The following is a 22,566-nucleotide window of genomic DNA, read 5'->3' as shown; positions in this document are numbered from 1 at the left end:
CTTATTCAAAAATTTTCTATACAGTTTTATAGTCCATCTTGGCAAGAAAATCTTACTTAGAAAATTATATGATTTTTTTAATAAGAATTATCAATTACAAAAATGTTTACAAAAAATACGAGACACTAATAATCCCTATAAACTTATTTCTACTCAAATATATTTTCAATTTTTTTCTTCACTTTATGATCTTGCACGTGCGCCAGAGACGTGAAGTGGGGGCAGAAATTATTTCACCCCTTAACTGGTTTTCCGCCGAGGGAGCCAGTGGCGTCGGCGAGGAACTTTTGTCGGGGATAACAGCTGCGACGGAGGTGGTGATGCCGGAAGCAAAAGCGACGACAGACAAGGGGGAAGAAATCGAGCGGCGGCCATAGAATCGGCGACGACGAAAAGGCATAAAGCGGCCACAACAACTACATGAGGGGCATGGTGGTGACTATGGGAGGAAGAATTTTTTCCCCTTCTCTTTCGCTCCTGCTCCGCTCGGCGCTCCGATACCGACTCCCCCGAATCCCGCACCGACTCATTAAATTAACGAGCCGACCCATGAGTTTTCGAGTCGAACCTCGATTCGGTCGAGTTCGACTCGTTAATTTAAACGAGCCAATCCCGGATCTCGAACTAGGCTCGAGATTTGAGTATACCGAATCGAACCGAGCCGAGCTCGAGCTGCTCTCAAGCCGGTTTTGTTCGGTTTGGGTAATTCGGGTTTTTTTTAGTTCGAATTTTAGGTTTGGAAAACCGGTTTGTACGCGTACCAATTCCTATCAAGAATGATTTTATAAGGGTAACTGGTAAGTCACTTGGAATTATTTACTTTGACGGGTATCATGCTCCACTGGCACTATATATATGCTAACGCGTGTCGATAATATTGCTCAAAACCTACCACCTGGACGGTGTACAAAACTATGCAGGCCTTGGAGATCTCTCCCCCTTTCACGTCTGAGTGCCTGAATCCTGGCCTTTCGGCTTACCTAAGTTCCCTGTTCCGTCCGGAGTACTCTGAATTCATCAGTGTCACGTTTCCCTGCTCCGCCCTCGGTGCTTAACGCGTGCCATGAAGACCTGTCACTAAATCTCTGGGAATAAATAATATTACCCAAGTTCCGTTAGTAAACCGTGTTGTCATTTTTTCCTGCAACGGAAGCGAAGCTAATTTAAAATGCGAGATAAGCTGCATCTGATATATACAGGTAAGAGGAAGCTACATGGAAGCTTCGTTTTCGTCTTCGCTGGCGACTTCCTCGAGCTTCCGCTGCTGAGAGTTTTCAGCTTTCCGTTTTTCCGTCCATTTTGAATGTGAGATACGCATTCCGGCTGTCCTATATCTGAGCGTTTAACTTTTCTGTATTTTACGGTGGAGGTATTAGGAAAGGCAATCCGTTATCTCATTTATTTCTTTCTCGCTTTGTGCTCTGGATTTGAAAGGATGCTTAACCCTACTTTGTGAACCGGCATTGCGTGACCGTGATATGAACTCTCGTATTTCCATTGATTAATGGTCGTCCAGTGCTAGAATTTTAATCGCCGGTATCATCTCTCCTGTCAGTATCCCAATGAAGGGCCAGGTTTCTTCCCCGTTGTCTTCGCCAGGGCGTTTCACCCACTTGCGCGACGAAGAGTCTGGAGAAGTTTTTATTGAAACAGAGGATACTTTCGACATCCCTCCGCCAAAGAAAGCGACGATTGAACGTTTGAAGAAATGGAGGGTGAGTTATAATTGCCGCCAAACTCGCTTTGTTTTCCGCTTTCTTTCTTTTTATTCGTATTTACTGCATTGCAATATGATGTTAGTGTAATTTCCTTGGGTGTTTTGTTCGCCTACTGATTTGTATAACTGTAACTTTGTCAATATGTGTTTGGTATCCGTATGTAATTTGTTTATTCCATGATTACCTGTCTTCCTCTCTTATTAGGTTTATGTATTTATGATTCTCTTGGAATACATTTGATTGATAGGTACAGTTCGTAGTCACGATTCTAATTAGGGATGCCGATTCTCTAATTCTGTAATCTGTTTTGATCCTTTATACATGTTTAAACGAGCATGTGGACGTAAACAATAGCTGACTTTCATTTTTTATTTAATCTAAACAGTTTTGCTCGTACAATGCTTGTTGCAGGTTGATGCCATTCTTCTGCATGTCTGATTTTCTAATCCATCTTGTTTCCTTTTACCTTTGATTTTTTTTTTTTTTTTGTAAATAAGCTTCACTGAGCTACTAATTTATCTTGTTTCTGAATCATCACGCTTGTAGTTGCCACCACTATTAGAAAACAAAGAAACAAAATTTAAGTATGAGGAGGCCAGTCAATCACTACAAGTTGGTGGGTCAACTCTTATTGTACTCTCTCAGCTGCAGCAAATGTTGTGGATGCACATGTTACCTTTGATTCCTGTTAGTTCATTGAATGTCATCGTAAAGACCATGTTGACTGTCATACTCCAAACTCTCTCAATTATATTTCTCATTTGTCAGTCCTACTCCTTAGTGCCTATTATTAGAATTTAGGGCTTACTGATAAGTTTCTATCATCTGGGATTTTGGATAGACAAAAATAAGAAAACAAATCACCAGGTTTTACGTCTAGTTTAAAAAAAATTGTTACTTCTTAGTTTTATTTAAAGTTAACATTCTTCGACATGCCTAAAAAACATGAAGATCATTTACTCATCTGTAGAGTAATTGCTGCTCTTTTGTTCCTTCAAATGTAAGAGAAGCTGACATATGATTAAAATCTTGACTACTCGTTTAGGAAAACTAATGGCATGTAAATTGTACATTGAATAGCTTAGGTGAAATGCTGATAGTATTCCTAAAAGCACATAAAGGTCAGGAATTCTCTTCATGCGAAACTGCAGTCTTGGTTTTATTGATTCTGCTTTCTAAAGTTCAATGTGAAAAATTCATGACGTTAGAGTTCTTATGGATCTGATTGGGTTTCCTTATAATTCTTTGACCCGTATAATAGATATAATTATAATTTCTAGGCAAGGGTGCTGATATGATTTGTGCTTTTGTTTGCAAAAGTGTGGATTTAATATAGAAATTTTTTTAGAAAATTATAAATGAATTGAAGGTTGGTTAGGTTGCTTGGACAAGATAGAATGAGCTGTCCAATCTGTCCAGATGATGGCGAAGGCAACTTATAATCTTTTTACGGATGAGTTGCAAGAGAGAAGATTATGGGATGGCTGAAAGAGGCTTTAAAGGGTTATTAAGTATAAAACTGAGAGATGGAAGGGCTTTTTGTGCGATTGTACAGTTTCTGTTGTCTCTCCTTGCAGCTTGTGTTATCTCCATTTTCTTTGCAATAAAATTCTCTTTATTTGCCAGAAAAAAAGAAAAACAAACAAACTAGGGACTTATTTTGGTTAAGGATATAGATAATACTTTAACATTAAACATCAACTTATGAACATCTTTGATATAAAAGAACCAATGAAGGGGACTGGTGCCATTTTTGAAGTTGCCAAGTTGTAGAAGGTTGGGAAGGGGAGTACATAGCTGTCATAGATGAGATCTAAATTTTCAATATTTGCTTACAGATTCCATTGACTTTGTGTAGCCGGTGTTAAAGTCGGCTGCAGATGTAGTAAATATGATGCTGTTACCCTTGGAGAAGCTTGTTACAAAAAAGTTTCTGGCTTTTGTTTGTTTCTCTGTTTTTCTTATATAAAGGGGAGGAATGAAGATGTGTTTCACAACTTTTGCTTTTGCATAGGAGGGGGCACAACTAGACATGTGTAGTGTGTCCTCACAGCATCTTGGTACATGAGTTGCATCTAGCGTCTTAGTTTCAGAAATGTCTGATTTTCCCCATCTTTATTGAATGGATCTTGGCTTCCCTCTGTCAAAATCTCTTTCAGGATAGTGAAAAGGGATTTATAGCCCCCACTACATCATTTGCTTAAAATTTGTTGCCGTCTTTATCTGCATTTTTTTGGAAAGATGAGGAGAGCTGAGTTTCTGCTGTTTGATGGAAAGAAGAAGGGTGAGGAGGATGAAATGAGTTTATCATTTCATATCACACATCGGGGACGAGCTCATCATCTGGAAGGAAACATCCATTATCCTTTGACCATCTTGAAGAAATTGATTCAAGTGTAACATCTCAAGTTTTTAATAGTGTTGTCTCCTTGTTGCTTGATTTTTCACTCATAATGGACAAAAAAAGAGAATAACGCATTTAGAAACCTTTCCCTTATTCCAGTTCCTTTATGTTGAGTGGGAAAAAGCCCTACATTGAGAAGTGTAAAAAAATAATTTTATCATATGGTTGAGCAATATGTCTTCTAAGTGGCTAAACTTACCAGTGGTATAAGAGTAGGTTGTGAGTGTGGGCTGAGGTCTAGTGTGTGTGATCTCTATGTTATTTATGTATTGTGGGCTCTAAGAGGTGAAAGCCAGGTTGATTATGTATTATGGACACGTTGCAGGCCTGTTACGTTTAAGCTTGGACGTGAGGGGGAGTGTAAAGAGGTAAAAAGACCCACATTGAGAAATCTTAAGAAAAGTGAATAAGTTATAAGGTTGAACAATAGGTCTCGTAAGAACTAGTCATTTTGGGATGGAACCGGACTCAACCCAAAAATTTACTTCAAACTTATGTTCTTGCTGTCAAATGTGGCAACAAGAAAATCTTATCGACAATTCATAAGTATAGAAGCTTTGTGATGTGAAAGTATGAGTTATCACAGATTATGGTAAAGTTCCTTGGCTATCAAGATTGGACCATGATATTATCGTCACAGATTATGGTAAAGTTCCTTGGCTATCAAGATTGGACCATGATATTATCGATCAATTATTTAATTGTCTTGCTTATTTTTCTATATTTTGTGGCCTATGAGGAATTAGTAGTTATTCATTATTCTTTCTTGCATGTTTCTGGAGCTTAATTTTTCATTTATAGCATTACAATTGATTATTCTGATGTTTTTATACAAAGTTGTTTCACTATTTAACCCTATAAGTGTATTGTTTGATTTATTGCTGTTGGCCTGTGACTTTACATGAGTAAACACTACATTGGACCTAAAGGCTTGTCTCAGTATTTCTGATTAATCATCAATGATTTGTCATATTTATTTTGTGCCGGCACATGATTTTTCTTCTTCCATTCCATCTTTGCTTAACTGTAGCACCATGATAATTTTGTTCTGGTCTTCCTCCACCTCTTATATGCATGTCATTTTTCTCTTCCTCTATTTCTTACCTTCAAGTGACTGAGTTCTTATATCTGTTACTTTTGTTTGCTAACTTAGCTTTTCTTCTGTGCAGCAAGCAACTCTTGTTCTCAATGCTTCCCGTAGGTTTAGATATACACTGGACTTGAAAAAGGAACAAGAGAAAGAGGACATTAGAAGGAAAATCAGGGCTCATGCACAAGTCATACGAGTAATTTTTTTTAAGCAATTACTTTTTATGTTTCCCCCCTTCTATGATAGTCTTTGTTTGTTCATTTCTTTTATTTTTTATTTTTGAACTGAGATTTTATTTCACTTCAGGCTGCATTTCTTTTCAAAGAGGCAGGGGAAAAGACACCGCATGGTAAGTTATGCAAATGTGATTTTGATGTGCTGTAGATACGGTTCTTAGATACTGTGCTATAAGCAATGGAATGGACACTGTTATCAATTTATGAATAAATCAAAGTCCGCTCCAATTTATTGAATTTGGAATTTCAGTTGTTTCTCAAGCTTTTTTTCCCAGTAAAATGAAAAATTATTTTATTGCTATAGCCTGAAAGCCAGACATGTCAAGTATGATATAGTGACCTGGCTATTTGTTAATGTGCTTTATAGCACATACACTGTACTGCTATCTAGCTCCAAGTGATGTTGATAATGGATTACTGGATCAGCTATAATGGTCAAAGATCATTTCTGCAGCTGTCATTGCTTTGGTTAGCCACATAAAAACACCTACTGGTCGGTTCTTATTACACTTGGAATGATATTGAAGACCTATGTGAAATTTAAATATGTCACTGCGGCACACTGACGCAAGTGCAGATAATATTGCTGACACTTTGGCTAGGGAAGGGGTACACCTGCAGCACGTCACTGTTGGAACCTCTCTCCCACTTTGAGCCCACTTATTTATTTTCTCTGGTTCTTTTTGTACTCTTTTTGGTTATGCTTCTCTCACTTGAGCTCTTTCTTAATGGATTTTCCTTTCTCATTCTTATTGAAAGAAAAAAGGAACTCTTGTTTTGTAGATTGTGAGTTCCTTGTGTCGTATTGTATTATAAAATTCATAAGCTTAATATAATCATTCACCATTTCTAAAAAAATTATAAAAAATATGGTCAAAGTATAAGAGCATTTGGGATTATAAATAAGTGAAACCCATATTGAATAAATGGGGCACGAACTAGGCCTAATACAACGGATGTCCTGCATTGATACTAGGTTTAAGTTGGGTCCAAGTCTGTTTCATAGTGACTAACTGAAGTTAGGTGGTCTTTTCTTGACTAATAACCACAGGTTGTTTCCTGGCATTAATCTATTTGGGAGTTAAATCCAAATAACAGATTTATGTTTGTCTGTGTTCTCCTTTTATATGTAGTTGCTTTGGGGAGATTGCCTCCAACACCAGTTGGTGGCTATGGGATTGGTTTGGAGCAACTTGCCACCATGACAAGGGATCGTGATTTTTCTGGTTTACAAGAATATGGAGGGGCAAGTACATGACATCTTTCATGTAATTACTGTTGTATAACTTTCACTTTATCTCATATCTTGATAATACTGTCTTTATCAGTTGAAAGGTGTTGCGAATTTACTGAAGACGAATCTTGACAAAGGTATTGGTGGTGATGAAAGTGAGCTGCAGGGGCGTAGAGATGTTTTTGGAACAAACACCTATCCTCGAAAAAAGGGAAGGAGTTTCTGGGTATGTTGTTTCCCTTTTGAGGATATGAGTAAACTGAGTTACAAGAGTTTTCCAGGTGGCATTACTTGAGGCTTGCTTCTTCTACAGTAGTAAAGGGAAAATCCTTTCTGTTATGATACCTGTCTCAGTTGCCAGTGCTGCCTATGGGGCAGAATGAGGAAGGAAACCCATTTTGTAAAAATAGCTTTGAACTTTGCAAAAACATTAAGCGCACTTTCTTTCAGACCTGCTGACTATGTGATAGCAGGGGGAACTGTGTTGCAATGTCCTTTTTCTTTTTTTTTTTTAATTTTTTTTATATGTTACACATTGCACATATTCTCCTGATATTAACTTGTTGAAAAGAAATATTTATAGTGTCATATAAAAAAGTAGTAATTAGGAGATGACAAAAGTACTCTTGCTCAAATAGAAGTTATGTAATATCATTTAGTTATTCTTTTGCATGATTAAGATGCAATGATTTTTCTATGTAAGAACATGTTTATGCAGTTAGTACAGTAATTACAACAATTTGTGCGTGTAGTTTCTTTCTCCATAGTGTTCTCTTTCAAGTGTTACTTTATGTTATATTTGAATATTTCTTGTGTCTTCAATGAAATGTTGAGCATACTTCTGTTTTTTTTTCACTTTAGATTTTTCTCTGGGAAGCATGGCAAGATTTAACCCTTATCATCTTGATGATAGCTGCTGTGGCCTCATTGGTTTTGGGCATAAAGACAGAGGTGAGCTTCAGATTAACATCAATATATAGTGTGGTGAATATCTGCACAGAAATGAACTTGATGTCAGAAATTAAAGGTTTTGAAGGCAGCATGATATAGATGTGAAGTAAGATTCTATATATTCATGTCCTCAAAAAAGAAAAAGAAAAAATGATTCTCTTTATTCTTCCTTAATTTGCAGTCGACATATATGAGAAAAGTGATGTAGCTTGGGTTGAGGAAGTTTTTATGTCCTGTTGAATCTCTGTGGCAAACAACCCTGAAACACCTGGATGCGAGAACTTAGACAAGCCCTTTCTGTGATTCACTTGCACACAAGTTGCTTGTGGATACAAAGTGTATTGAGGGATTTAAATTGAACTATTGTTCTTATGTTTCAATGTAGTAATTAAATTTGTTTAAACGGCTTCAAGAGCACCAAAGCTTAAATAAATCAAAATTCGGAGGTGTGATGAGGCCCTTACATATTGGTTACTGGGAGTCATCTCTTTTCTTACCATATTGCCCTAGTAAGCAAGATGTAAAGTATAGCTATTACAATTTACTCTATGATTCTTTAAGACTAAATGTGAAGCGCTGGCCCATGCAAAATCTGTACGCATCATGTCTAAGCAATGGCAAAAGGTTCTCCTTTTGAGTGTGATTGGGCTCTTTGGTTTTTTCTTATCCATCTAGTTTTTCCATGATGAATAAGAGTCTGCAGTTGGAACTTCATATTAGCTTTGGAACATGTTTTATTTACTTTATTTTATGTTTTAATAAATTTGTAAGTGCTTAGTCTTGGAAGGCTCATTATATTTTATGATAGTTATTTTTAGATGTAAGAGAAATACCATTGAACACACCTGGTAAAGCTTCACAAATCTATGCCTTTGCAAACTGCTGTCACAGTTGTTTGTTAATTAATTCTGTTAATATTTTCAGTTTTCTCCAGTTGCTAGTCATTTTATGTATTACTCAGTGCTGTTTGGTTTTGTCTGTATCTAAACGTTCTCCTATTTTTGTTGTAGGGTATTGAAGAAGGATGGTATGATGGGGGGAGCATTTTATTTGCTGTTATACTTGTAATACTTGTTACAGGTATTGGATTTATGTCAATGTTCTGTTTGATTGCATGCTATTACTGTATATTGATGGGAAAATAAAAAATCTCAATTGTAGGATTAAGCCTTAGGCTTAATAGCAACTTGGATGGGTTTCGTAATGTTCAAGTCTCCTGGGTACATGGTGTATATGTGTTCTATCTTATGTACACTAAAATAAAAGAGAGCAGAAGAACTGATGCTTGGGATCCATTATGTACTTCAAGTGGATCCTTTCTTCTTTTTCTTCTTTTTTTTTTTTTGTGTAATAGTGGGTAATAGCTTTTATTAGAAAAGGACTTTCCCAAGGGAGAAAGAGTTTATCTCTCTGTTTTTTTTTTTTTTTTTTTTGAGGGAAAAGTGCGTGAATATTCAATAAATCAGAGAAAAAAATACAACCGATTGGGTTGTGAAAGAGTTTGTCTTTCTACTTGATATATATAATTTAATTTCTATGGTATTGCATGTTGGACTCGACAATACGGATACTACAGGCATTGGGTTTCACATTTTAAGTTAATTCCAAAGAAGACTTGAGTTTGGGCCAATAGATGCCTTAAGGTTGCCTAAATGGAGTTATGAAGAAGTGTTGGATGAGGCACGCCTTTTTTTGGGGGGGTGGGGACCCCTTATCCCGGTGAAACTTGAACCCAAGACACAGTAGAGACCCACTCATGAAGCCATCAAGCAAAAGCTCCAAGCTACTCATTATTGCTATGATCTGAATTCTGAAAAAAGAAGCATCATTGCTTTTTTTTGAATGATTTACCTGGTGAATTATGAGATTTTATTTGCGAATAAACGTTTATTTTTTTAGTCAGTAGAGTATCTTTTATCATGTGTATTATGTATCTTTAAACTTTACAGTTTCATCCGTATGCTTTGGCTGTTAGGATAACAAAATCATGCATTCTTAGGGTAACTATCCTTGAGACCCCAGTTTGACCTCTTCTGAAAATAGCTCAAACCTATAGCATTTTAGAATTTTTTGAAATTGAGACCTTGTCTGGAGCAGAATTCTTTCTTCTGCACTTCATTAAAAAGATGCAGTTTATGTTGGCATGATTGTCTTCTGAACATTTAATCACGGCTAATGTAGATTTACAAACAATAAAGCTCACAAGTTAAATATAAGATTCAAGTTAAGGAAATGGATTCTCCTTCAGCTAGACGTTGAAAGCAGACCCCGTGCCTAAAAGAAATGAACTAGATGATTGGCATTATGAGGAATATGGATCCAAGATATGGTCATTGATATACCTCGACCCACATTCTCTTATCTCATAGACCAAAGTATTGACAGTAGGTGAAACAGTGATAAAAATGGGCTATTTTATCTCTTTTTTGAAATCATTGTTCAACTTTTCCTTTTTATCATTTACAAAAGAAGTCATCTTTTGAGAGGATAAAGGATTAGCTTTGTAATTGCTATGCTTTATAAAGAAAATTTCTTGATTGACATTATTTGTTTTGCCTTCGTCTGCCTGCTTTATTTGAGTTACCTCATGAAGTTTCTATGTCATGTAGAAACATTTTATTGGTAATTTTTGACAATTATTTTCTTCATCCTTTTTTGTTTTCTCCTCTTTCTAGCTATTAGTGATTACAGGCAGTCTTTGCAATTTCAAAATCTCAATGAGGAGAAGCAAAACATACAGTTGGAGGTCAGTGTTGTAATTTTGTTTGATTTCGATTTTCAAATTTTTGCATTCTACAGTGAGTTTTCTTCTACAATGTATGTAGGTTATTAGAGGAGGAAGACGAATGCAGGTGTCAATATTTGATCTTGTTGTTGGTGATGTGGTACCTCTGAAAATTGGGGATCAAGTAGGTGATTTTTTTGGTTGGATTCATTCTGTTGGTAATATTGTTCTTTATTGTAACCAAGTATGACAGGGCATGTAAAACTTCTGCTAGGTTCCCGCAGATGGAATTTTAATTAGTGGCCATTCACTTGCTATTGATGAATCCAGCATGACCGGGGAGAGTAAAATTGTAAGTATTTATTGTGCCGCTTACATGGGTTGCTTGTAATCTTAACAAATTTTTATTTTAAGATCTTCTTTTTCAGATCCATAAGGATCAGAAGGCACCATTTTTAATGTCGGGATGCAAGGTGGCTGATGGTTATGGTAATATGCTGGTATGAAGATAAGGATTGATCTCTTTCATTGTGATTTTTCTGGAGAATCTTATGTCACTTGCTTGGATGCTCAAGCTGTGATATTGCACTTGCTTGAAATAAATACATAGACTCAAATACTGTTGGTGAAATATGTTTAAATCTAACAATTATGGTGTTTGTTAAATCTGTTGTCAGTAACCTACTTGCTGTAATGTTTGAGCAAGATATGGTTTATAGGATACCACTTAATCTCCAATATATCCATCTCTTATTAGTTGATCAGAGAAGAGTTTACTGGTTTGATCGTTGTAGATTTTGATCTTTAATGTGCTTACTTTGTATCCACTTTATTCTTGTTATTGCTGAAACATGGTTTTCTGCTGTATTTAAATTATTTCCAGGTAACTGGTGTTGGGATAAACACTGAGTGGGGATTATTGATGGCCAGCATTTCTGAGGACAACGGCGAGGAAACTCCCTTGCAGGTTCAGAGGACCCAGGTTTTTAGTATAATTAATTACTGAATTAAAATTGTTTGCTCATAGCTGGTTATGGGTGGATAATAGGTGCGCTTGAATGGTGTTGCTACATTCATTGGAATCGTTGGGCTCGTTGTTGCTGTTTTTGTTCTTGCTGTCCTTTTAATCAGGTGTGCTGTTTTCTTAGTCTGCTATCTGCTGCCAATGCTTTATCTACTTATATTTATTTTTTCTGATTTTACTTTCTGCAGATATTTCACCGGAAACACTGAAAGCACCGAAAGCACTGTTCGATTTAAAGCGGGAAAGACAAGTCTTAGTACAGCAATAGATGGAGTTGTTAAAATTGTGACTATTGCTGTCACTATAGTGGTGGTTGCTGTGCCAGAAGGCCTTCCACTGGCTGTTACTTTGACGTGAGCAGTCTTAATGTTGTCTTTCCTTAATAAATTTCTACTCTATATTTTTGTTTAGTTGCTGGCTGATGCATATTTTTTGTTTGTATGGTTGCAATGCAGCTTGGCATATTCAATGCGGAAAATGATGGCAGACAAAGCCCTGGCATGTATCCTTCATTAAAATTTTTACTTGTTTGGAATTCTGGACAGCTAAATAATGGGTTATGTTTGCCATGCAGGTTCGCAGGCTTGCTGCTTGTGAAACAATGGGCTCTGCGACAACTATATGTAGTGATAAAACAGGAACTTTGACCTTAAACCAGGTGGGGGTAACCGGAGTATTCTGTGCAGTTTCTTTCCTTTGTGTTAGAATCTTTGCTGTTGAGTTTATTTGCTTTGCTTTGTAGTAGAATCCAAGTTACACGTTTAAAAAAAAATAGAATCCAAGTTACAAGCAAACTTTCTTCTTCACAATTTGATGTGCAAAATTATCTGAATAATTTTTTATCGTTGAATAATGTTATTAATTTGTTTGTGTGGCAGAAATATTTAACAAGTTGGATGACATGGAGATCTATTGTGTAGTTCAGAACGGAAATAGGATTAGGTAGACAAGGAAAGACACTAGAGCCAATCTGGAATGATGATGTCAGAATAGGTACTCAGTTGGGTCTTAATAAGTACTTTCTTGCTAAAGTCCTCGGGAAATATCAAATATAGGGTAAAACAGTAGTGGAATTTGCAAACTATGGTGCTAGTCTTATTTAGTGCGCATATGCGAGGCTATGTGAGGCTTTCTGGATGTTAAAGTTGGGCTGGTTTGTTCCCAAATGACTAGCTGCATTTAGGAGGTCTCTTCCTAACTGAGTAACATAGGATCTTTTAAGCCTAAGCTATTTGTGAGTGATCTCCCATACGACAACTTTCACTTTTTGACAACTAGCTTTAGACATGGAGCGTATGTGCAACTATGGATTGGTGGACCTTTTTTACCCTCCAAGAATAGGCATAATCAACTTAAACAAAGATAATGTGTAATATCATGTAGGGGTATTTTAGTTATTTTTCATACACTCTATGATTTAGTAGGAGTTACAGGAAGATTGAGTTACTGATAAGAGTCTATTGTTCGGATTTGTTAAAATCCAGATTTGGGTGAAGGAAGAGGAGAGAATTGAGAGAAAAAGGATAAAAAAGAGAAGAAGAAATTTTTGAAAAGCCTGAAAGGCTTCGTTGGGAATGGTGCACAAATTCCCATACTTCTTAAATAGGTGTTTTGCCTCACAAATTACAAAAATGCCCCTAAACACTTAATAAACCTTAATCTTCTTATATCTTTCTAATTACACATTCTATGTACACGAAATTTTAAGCACTGATATAATTTTACATGCAGAACAAGATTACATTGAGAAAATTAACCACTGAAGTGGTAAAATGACCAAAATACCGCTGAAGGATAAAATGACTAAAATACCTCTGGTCATATTTTCTTATACTCCCCCTCAAGATGGAGCATGTATATTCAGGAGTCCCAGTTTGTTGCAGAATGATATAAATTCTCGTTGGCCAAGAGCCTTGGTGAGGATATCTCCCAACTGATCTCTAGACAGAACAAATGGAGTCACTACACTTTTTTCATCACCACATCTCGAATGAAGTGGCAATCCACTTTTATATGTTTAGTCCTCTCATGGAAAACTAGGTTACTTGCAATAAAGATTGCAACCTGATTATCACAAAACATGTTCATTGGCTCATCCTGGTTGAAGCCTAATTCTCATGAGACTGACCTAACCCATATCAACTCGTTCACTGTGTGAGCCGTCGCCCTGTATTCAGCTTCTACACTAGAGCGGGTTACAATATTCATCTTTTTAATTCGCCAACAAACCAAGTTTCCTCCTAGGAAGACACAATATCCAGAGGTTGATTTTCTGTCCAGTTTGGACCCTGCATAGTTTGCGTCAGAGAAAACCTCTATCTTCATATGACTTTTAGCCTCTATCTTCACTACACTTATTGCGAAAGAAATGTCAGTTCTAGTAACTGTTGCATTAATTAACTTCCCACTAACCTCCGATATAGTGTTCTGTCATTTAATTCATCATTATGCTCATCAAGGAAATCATGCCACTTCCATTGGGGTATCAGTTGGCTTGGCTCCCAACAAATCATACTCTTGAAGCATATCTGTGACATACTTGCATTGTGTCATCACAACACCTTCTTTACTTTTCGCCACTTCAATGCCCAAAAAGTATTTCAATGGTCCAAAGTCTTTAGTTTGAAAATGTGCAGACAAATGAGACTTGGTATCCTCTATACCAAAAATCTCTCTCCCAGATAATATAATGTCATCTACATAAACCAAAAGCACCACAATTCCAGAGGACTTCTTCATCACAAACAAGGAGTGATCATAATGACTCATCGAGAATCCCATAGATACCACAACCTGACTGAATTTTTGAAGCCAAGCATGTGGACTCTACTTCAGTCTATAAATCGCCTTCTCAAGTCTGAATGCTTTATGTGTCTCTCCCTGAGCAACATATCCTCAAGGTTGTTCCATATATACCTCTTCTTCCAAATCACCATATAAGAAGGCGTTTTTAATGTCCAATTGACGTAGGAACCACCCTTGATTCACTGCAACTGAGAGAAAAATATGGACAAACGACCAACGAGCAACAAGTGAAAAAGTTTCAAACACATCAATACCAAAAGTTTGAGTATACCCCCTCACAACCAGTGCCTTCCCACCCCATGATTTTGGCTATCTGGGCCCCTCCACCAACGGGTCACTACAAGCTAAACTTTGATGGGAAGCACTCTTGGCAGCCTGGGTCCTGTGGGCTATGGAGGAGTTATCCATGATGCAAACAACTGTCTCTTCTTCTCCTTTGTTGGGCCACTTGGAGTCTCCGACTCCACTACAACAGAACTCTTTGGATTGCTTAACGGGAATCAAATCTTTACATGCTGGCTCACGGGCCCCCTTGGCATCGAAGGGGACTCAAAAACGGTCATCGATTGTGGTGTGCAAAGTCTATCCGACCTCCATGGTGTCATTGGGATATGTATTCAGATATTTGTAATTTAATTTCTTCTTTAAATTGTAATTGGAAGCATATTCCTTGTTTTACCATTAATTTGGCAGACATTCAGGCTAAGTTGGGTATTTTGTTCCAACACCTTTTTGTGGTGGAAGACCCTCCTAGTTAGGATTGTTTGTACTTTACTCTATCTTTTTAATAGTTTATACACCTACTAAAATCATCGATAAAGGAAATAAAATACCTATGAACAAACGGAGTCACAGGACAAGGACCCTAGATGTTAAAATTTACAAAAATGCCCCTATATACTTAATAAACTTTAATTTTCTTATATCTCCCTAACTACACATCCTCTATACATGAAAATTTAACCGCTGATATAATTTAAAATGTAGAACAAAATTACATAAAGAAAATTAACCACTGAAGTGGTAAAATAACCAAAATACCCTGGATGCATTTTCTAACATGATTTCATGTTATTCGGATGTGTAATCAGTAAGATAGGGAGATATCAGTCATCTGGGTTATTTATGTGATATGACATTGAGTCACTTAAGTGAGAAATAAAAAGGAGAAGGGGGTCAATTTCCCCCCCTCAATGAGTGCAGTCTTTGCACTCTCTTTCATATCTCTCTCCTTCGTCTTCTTCTCTCCTTCTATTTTTTACCTTTTTAGAAATAATATAAGAGTGTCCCACTTTAAAGTATAGTGACTTGGATCTCAAGGTATTTGTTAGAATATAAAAGAAACACATAAGCAGGCCTAAACCAAACCCAAGTATCATCTCAGGTAATAACTATAACCAAAATTCTTTCTCAAAAAAAAAAAAAAAAAAAAACTATAACTAAAATTTGCTGAATATAAAATCCTAAAATTCACAAATAGGTTTAGACTGGATGGTCTCGAATTTAGAGTTCGGAAACTACTTTTTTTGAGCCAAAGTGCTAGCTTTTGCTGCCTTTTCTTCTGGGGTCAGCTTATACGTTCTGGATTTTTGTTATCAAGATATCCTACTGAAAGCTTTAGTTCTTCTTGGCTGGAACATTGTGTTCATCTTTTTCAGATCTTTGTCCTAACTGTTGGGTTGGCTTCTTTTATTGCACAGATGACTGTTGTTCGTGCATTCATTGGTGGAGAACACATAGATCCACCAGAAAAAGCTCAACTGATATCTTCTACTGCTCTCTCTCTGTTGCTGGAAGGGATTGCACTGAATACAACAGGCAGTGTCTTTGAACCTGAGGTAATTTGCATTTTCAGTTCCTTGCATCTGGGCGTCCTCTATTATTGACTAAATTGTTTATCTATCTTTCTCCATTTGAATTTCTCTGTCTGTGAGCTACCATCAGGTTTCTTATTGTTGTAAAGTGATGTTTGTGAGGTTTGCAATCATATGTTTTTGTACCTTAAGTGCTTTTAACTTATCTTCTGCTGTTGTTTGTGATATCCAAATTTTTCTATAAAACATGATTTTTTTTTCTGATTTTACAGGTTGGAGCTCCAGAGATCACTGGTTCACCAACTGAGAAAGCTATTCTTTTATGGGGATGTAAGGTTAGTTTCTTTCTTGTTATTGTTGACTATGCTTCTGATTGTTGCTTGTTTATTCTGATTATGGTGGTTGATTTTGTTTTGTAGCTGGGTATGAGATTTAACAATGAGCGATCAAAGATTACAATGCTTCAGGTCTTTCCTTTCAACTCAGAAAAAAAGCGTGGTGGTGTTGCTCTTCAAGTGGTATGATCTTTTCTTTTTGAGGTTTCCAATGTTTAATTAAGTGTTGGAGCCATTAAAATCTTTCTAGCATGCTTGTGCTCCATTTTTATTCTCTTATGTTGAGTGTTTCTCTACTTTCCTTTTATATTTCTTCCATAATTTGTAGGGAGAGTCTGGGGTTCATGTGCACTGGAAAGGTGCTGCAGAGATTGTCCTTGCTGCTTGTACGCGATGGCTAAAATCAGATGATTCAGTTGAAGAAATGAATTCAAATAAGGTCACATTATACTTTTCAATCTAATCATATGATTCTATTTTATGTCCTTACGATATCCATGACTTCCCAAAGACTTGATCCCGATTCCTCACTACATGATCATTTAGTCAAAAAGCTGAATTCACAATTACCAGAAAAAAGTTAGCCTCAGTGTCATGACTTAATATGTGCTACAGGCTAACGAGTTCCTGAAAGCCATTGAAGATATGGCAGCAGATAGCTTGCGCTGTGTTGCCTTTGCATACACATCTGATAATTTAGAAATTGTACCAAAAGATGAAGATGAAAGAAGCCAGTGGAAGATTCCTGAAGAAAACCTCATCTTTATCGGAATCGTGGGTCTTAAGGTACATGCAATCCTCTACAGTCATCATATAAGTAGTCCAGGAACGTTATGGGCCTGAATTTTTAGTGATTCTACCAATTGTTTTAATGAACGATTTCATTTTGGTTCAGGATCCTTGTCGTTCAGGTGTTAAGGATGCAGTACAGCTATGCACGGATGCTGGTGTTAAGGTCTTCTCTCTAAATCTTTTTGGACTAACAAAATGTGTAGTTGCTAAGTATTACCAAATGTGGGTTCCTCTTTAAGTTGTTCTTTTTATGTTATGACCTACTAAGGAAGGTAATTCTTCTTCTGTTATTAGCATGTAAAGATTGCTATTTGTTTTGAAACATAGTATTGTTCTTTTCGTATTATATTTTTTTGAATGTAATCATCTTCACTCTCTTGTACACTATGCTTGCACCATGCCATTCTGAATGGCATCAGAAGGTGCTGAAATTTGTTAAATATGTCCTATGAATGTGTAACATTGCTTTTATGGATGGATTGATGGGTTGATGTAATCTTTTTTGACTAACTACCTCTGCTAGGACACGTATCTTTATTCTCATTCAACCAATGCAATCAATGGTTCCAATTGTACAATGGGGGTTTGTGGACGATGTTCATCTGTTGTATAGCTGTTATGTGCCTGTGGGCTTGCCCATAACAAGAGCGCTCACTGGCATTTTGGTGCAACAGCAAACATATCATATATGTTGCACCTTTGTCTTTCATCATTTGCTTAAGATTTTGGGACCCTTTCAATCTTGTCATTTGATGACGGCTTATTTGCACATAATGCAGCCTATCATCATTTATGCATGATGGCGCACATCCTTTTCCCCTCTTGTCTGATTCTTGTGAACTGATAGGTACGTATGATAACTGGAGATAACCTCCAGACGGCAAAAGCAATTGCACTAGAATGTGGGATAATTGCTTCAGAAGCTGATGCCAGGGAACCCACTCTAATTGAAGGAAAAGCATTTCGCAACCTCTCTATGACTCAAAGAGAAGATATTGCTGAGAAAATATCGGTAGGTTTTGTCATTTGAAAATAAAATTGCTACAACTCAAGTTTGTACGTTCTGTTTGCAAGGACATAAAAAAATAATGGGAATATATCATTACCTATTATTATTTTAAATATTTCTTCCCACATGGTTGATATTATAAATACCTTGATGTTTTACCTACTTTAAAATGGTAATCTGTTGGGTAGGAATGGGTGCTGTAAAATAGAGGAAAGATTTTGCTACTCTTTTGCATCCGATTTAATTAATGAACAGGTCCAAAGATCACTACTTTTTGTCTCCTCTCGAAAACCCATAGATAAGAGTTAATAAAGTGTGGATGTGATTGAAAAGTATTCTTATCCTCAAACTTCTCTTTGGTCCAGCAGCCTGAGAAACTGAAGTGTACAAAAGATAAGAACAAATAGTGACAAATTTATAACATTTATATATGGTAATCATGCTTCATTTAATTTATAGTTGCCTCAACTTATCTTTTTAGGTCATGGGAAGATCTTCTCCTAATGACAAGCTCCTGCTTGTACAAGCCTTGCGCAAGAGAGGGCATGTTGTGGCAGTCACTGGTGATGGCACTAATGATGCACCTGCATTGCATGAGGTTACCTCTCTCCCCTTCTTCCCTCCTTTCTCATGGGACATGTGGGTGTGACTGTCTTATATTTCATTTATTCTGATTTTTAGGCAGACATAGGTCTTGCAATGGGAATACAGGGAACTGAAGTAGCCAAGGAGAGTTCGGATATAATCATCTTAGATGACAATTTTGCATCAGTTGTAAAGGTTAGTCTTAATTGCATTATTTTGGACGAAGTTTTTCCTAGTAACATGTATTTAAAATATCAAGGTAATAATTTATTTTTCTAATGTTTTACCATAGGTTGTTCGTTGGGGCCGTTCTGTATATGCCAATATTCAAAAATTTATACAGTTCCAACTCACTGTTAATGTGGCTGCTCTTATTATAAATGTTGTTGCTGCAGTTTCTTCTGGAAATGTTCCTTTAAATGCTGTGCAGGTGGAGTATCATCTCTCTTTTAGTTCTTGGTTCAAGTTGCCTTAAATATTCCAAATTCTGTTGTATTTCGTGCCTCTTATGATGCTGCTGTTTGATGTCATTCTATACAGCTTCTGTGGGTCAACCTCATTATGGATACCCTTGGAGCTCTTGCACTTGCTACAGAACCACCAACAAATCATCTTATGGAGAGGCCTCCAGTTGGCAGAAGGTCTGTTTCTGTGGTATTTTTCACGCTGCAGTCACTCTGCCCTAGTTCTGCCTTGATATTAAATTCATTTGTTTTAACCAGGGAACCCCTCATCACAAATATTATGTGGAGGAATTTACTTGTACAGGTACTCATATTCGATCTCTTTAACCTTTGAGGGCTGTCTCTTTTTCTTTCTTATTCTATTTAAAATGTTAATGTGCAGGCTTTATATCAAGTTGCCGTCCTCCTTGTTCTTAACTTTGCGGGTAGAAATATTTTGAATTTGGAGCATGACAGCAAGGGCCATGCTGACAAAGTGAAGAATACTTTGATCTTCAATACATTTGTCTTCTGCCAGGTGTGTTTCGTCTCCAAAAATTTTCAGCTAATTGAAGCATGATTTTGTTAAGCTGAACTTGAAGAAGATTACGCTTTTGAAAGAAAAAGAAATGAAAGAAAAATTAACTTTAGTTGAAATCTATTGTTGATTAAGCGCTAAATTTACCATGATTGGGATTTTTTAGTTCTAAACTATTTTGTACACTGAAAAAAGAAAAAAGAAAAAAAGAAGAAAAGAAAAAAAGTGTTCAGTAAACACAACTTGAAGTTCTTGAATGAACTCAGGCTGCTTCCAGACTGTCATTGAGTTGTTCAATGATAAGTTATGGTAATTTTTTTTGTTTGTAGGATGTAAAAGTTATGGTAATGTTACCACTACTTTTTTTCAGAATTTCATTATTGTTTTATATAAAAAAGGAAATGGCGTTTAAATTTTTTTTTTCCTAAAAGAGAAAGAACTTCCTGCTGAAATTGTCATCTAGCATGAAAAGCCGAAATCTTTACCCATTTATCTAAATATTAATAACTAGGAAAACGGCTGCTACTAACTTAGTTGAATTTGAGTTGCTATTCTCTTTGCTTATTATTAGCCTTATTCATACTTGTAGTAGTTGAAGCCTTTGTGTTAACACGACCACTGGCGTGCTTGTTACCAGTTCTACTGCAAAGCTGCCTGCTTAGTTCTGTCAGTAGAATAGGTTGGAGCTGTTGCCAGATGTATCTGGCTTGGTTCCTAAGTTTGATGGTTGGGCAAGATAGGTGGATACCACTTCCATAAGTCCTCTCCCTGGGGATTCTCAAAAAAAAAAAATAATAATAATAATAATAAAAAATTTTGTGAGTGTCTTAGAAAAAGTTGTAGTCTGTCGTTTGCTTCTGTTTTTTATGCAGGACGCCAATATATTTTAAAATTGGTCCAGTCTTAAATAAGTTCAAAGTGAAATATCATTTTACTTATGTTATTCATTCATAGATACATCCTTTTCATATTTCTGTCTGTTTACATGTTTTTACGTAAAGCTGCGATTGTTGGTTTTGTCATTAGATCTTCAATGAATTCAATGCTCGAAAACCTGATGAGATGAATGTCTTCCGGGGAATCACTAAGAACCGCCTTTTCATGGGAATAATTGCAATCACTGTGATACTTCAGGTAGGAATCGAACCTGTGCATCTGGATTTTTTGTGTGATCTATTTGCCCCCTTTGTGTGACTTGATTGCTGATCACAATGCTAATGCTCTTTCGTAGATTCTGATAATCGAGTTTCTTGGGAAGTTTGCCAAGACTGTCCGACTAAATTGGAAGCTGTGGATTGTTTCCATTATCATTGGCTTTATAAGGTTGATCACCGACTGTTTTAACTTTCGATTACTTTTGCGCCTAAAGAAAATAGTTTAATTTCTTGTTCTCCTTGAATCCAGCTGGCCTCTTGCTATTGTTGGAAAGCTCATTCCCGTACCTAAAACTCCATTAATGGAGTTTTTTGCACCGCTCTGCATGTGCTGCTCTTGTTTTCGGTGTAGGCGTGGTATGATCGATATCCTACTCCCTTCCTCCAATTTGATCTTTTTACCAAAGCAGAGAAAGTAATAATCCTAATGTGAGTCTGCTTTCAGGCCGTGGGAATGATGCAGCGGAAAGTGATCAACAATAAGATGGCCATTAAGAAGGATTGTGTGCATTCTGGTAGATTAGCAACTGTACAGGGGGCAGTGTGCATTTACGGAATTCTATACAAAAAGTTATTTGTGTTTACTTGTAACATGGAATTGTCTATCGTAATTCTTCTTTTGAAGCTTCAAGTTTACACCTTTTATATAGCCCAGCTGTCAGTACTTGGTCCTCGTCAAGCGATATTACTGTGTTCATTGCATTGGAAATTTTTGCAGTTTGGTCTGAAATAGTTATTTAAAGAAATATTTAAAGAAAGAGTTGTCAGCTAACCCATTTAGCAGAAATAGTTATTTTACACGGTAAAAATTGAAAAAAAAAAAAAACGATTTGATCTTGTAGCTAAATTGACAGGAGAGAATAGTCGAAATTTCTTAAAAAAGATAATAGTAACAGGTCACTAAGCGTCATGAGTGACAAACGAAAAGATGTTATTAAAATGAGCATATTATATAGTAAGAAGCAAAGAACATGAAAACAAATTTCTATATTGTTGAGATGGTAGTGACTAGGGCCATTGTCGTTCTTTTCTTTAGCTAGTGAAATTTTGCATTTAGAGTTACGTTTCAATTCAGCTCCAACAGTGAAAAGCCATCCCAGAACGATATTTTAGTTTTTTTTTTTTCCGAATAAATGCAAATTAAGAGCGATTAAGCAGTAATTAGTTACCAACTTGGTTAGCGGATAATTGTGGAGACATTTTCTAGGATTGATTTATTACCAATTTTCCCATAACTCTAAATCTGTGAACTGGAGTTATAATGTTTTTTTAGATTAAAAAAATTTAAAATTAATTAAAAAATACTAATGCATATATTATCTCCAAAATCTGATTGTTGTCTTTCATTTTGCTTAAAAGCATAAGCAATATCTCACACTTTGGCATTTGATTTATTCGAAAGTTTGATTCATTTATTTAAAGTTTTAAAAAAAAAAATTCTTATAGTAATTTAATAGTTTCCACACCTTAACGAATTAAAAACTGGTTGCATGCGATGCGTAAATGATTAAATCCACTTCTTGCAATTCAATACCAGGGAAAGAATCAGAAAGTTACAAATTCCATACAGCAACAAGAACAGGACTGGTTCTTTGGTATCATTTTCCCGTCCATGACTCTGGTAACATCTTCCCGCCTTCTCCGATTTCGAGAGATTCGGGCAATGGGCAAAGGTCATGGGAGGGTCGGCTGTGATCAAACCGCCATTG

At 36.4% G+C, this 22,566-nt stretch overlaps 1 protein-coding gene across 4 annotated transcripts; it reads left to right on the top strand.

Annotated features, from left to right (window-relative positions):
* The first annotated feature begins 903 nt into the window (after positions 1-903).
* Positions 904-21,559, top strand: LOC137941720 (calcium-transporting ATPase 5, plasma membrane-type-like). Of its 4 annotated transcripts, none has more exons than XM_068787259.1 (34): positions 904-1,199; positions 1,556-1,715; positions 5,292-5,408; positions 5,519-5,561; positions 6,582-6,694; positions 6,777-6,908; positions 7,544-7,633; positions 8,644-8,713; positions 10,309-10,379; positions 10,459-10,542; positions 10,633-10,710; positions 10,787-10,858; positions 11,242-11,325; positions 11,407-11,489; positions 11,571-11,735; positions 11,838-11,880; positions 11,957-12,040; positions 15,888-16,025; positions 16,274-16,336; positions 16,421-16,519; positions 16,665-16,775; positions 16,952-17,122; positions 17,232-17,291; positions 17,976-18,140; positions 18,619-18,735; positions 18,819-18,917; positions 19,015-19,152; positions 19,263-19,363; positions 19,445-19,490; positions 19,569-19,703; positions 20,730-20,837; positions 20,935-21,026; positions 21,108-21,214; positions 21,303-21,559. In XM_068787259.1, exons 2-34 carry the CDS (start codon positions 1,563-1,565, stop codon positions 21,338-21,340), a joined length of 3,270 nt encoding a protein of 1,089 aa, XP_068643360.1. In that variant the 5' UTR covers positions 904-1,199; positions 1,556-1,562; the 3' UTR covers positions 21,341-21,559. The 4 variants fall into 4 exon arrangements, with proteins under 4 accessions (XP_068643360.1, XP_068643361.1, XP_068643359.1 ...); XM_068787260.1 differs by lacking the exon at positions 904-1,199 and adding an exon at positions 1,206-1,305; XM_068787258.1 differs by lacking the exon at positions 904-1,199 and adding an exon at positions 1,206-1,369.
* The last annotated feature ends 1,007 nt before the right edge of the window (positions 21,560-22,566 follow it).

The sequence above is a fragment of the Aristolochia californica genome, unplaced genomic scaffold, assembly GCF_029961685.1.
Source record: "Aristolochia californica isolate CCGP_79_NKW_82.1479 unplaced genomic scaffold, dmAriCali1.0.hap1 SCAF_9, whole genome shotgun sequence".
NCBI classification, from domain to species: domain Eukaryota; kingdom Viridiplantae; phylum Streptophyta; class Magnoliopsida; order Piperales; family Aristolochiaceae; genus Aristolochia; species Aristolochia californica.
This window is presented reverse-complemented; position numbering and strand designations above follow the sequence as displayed.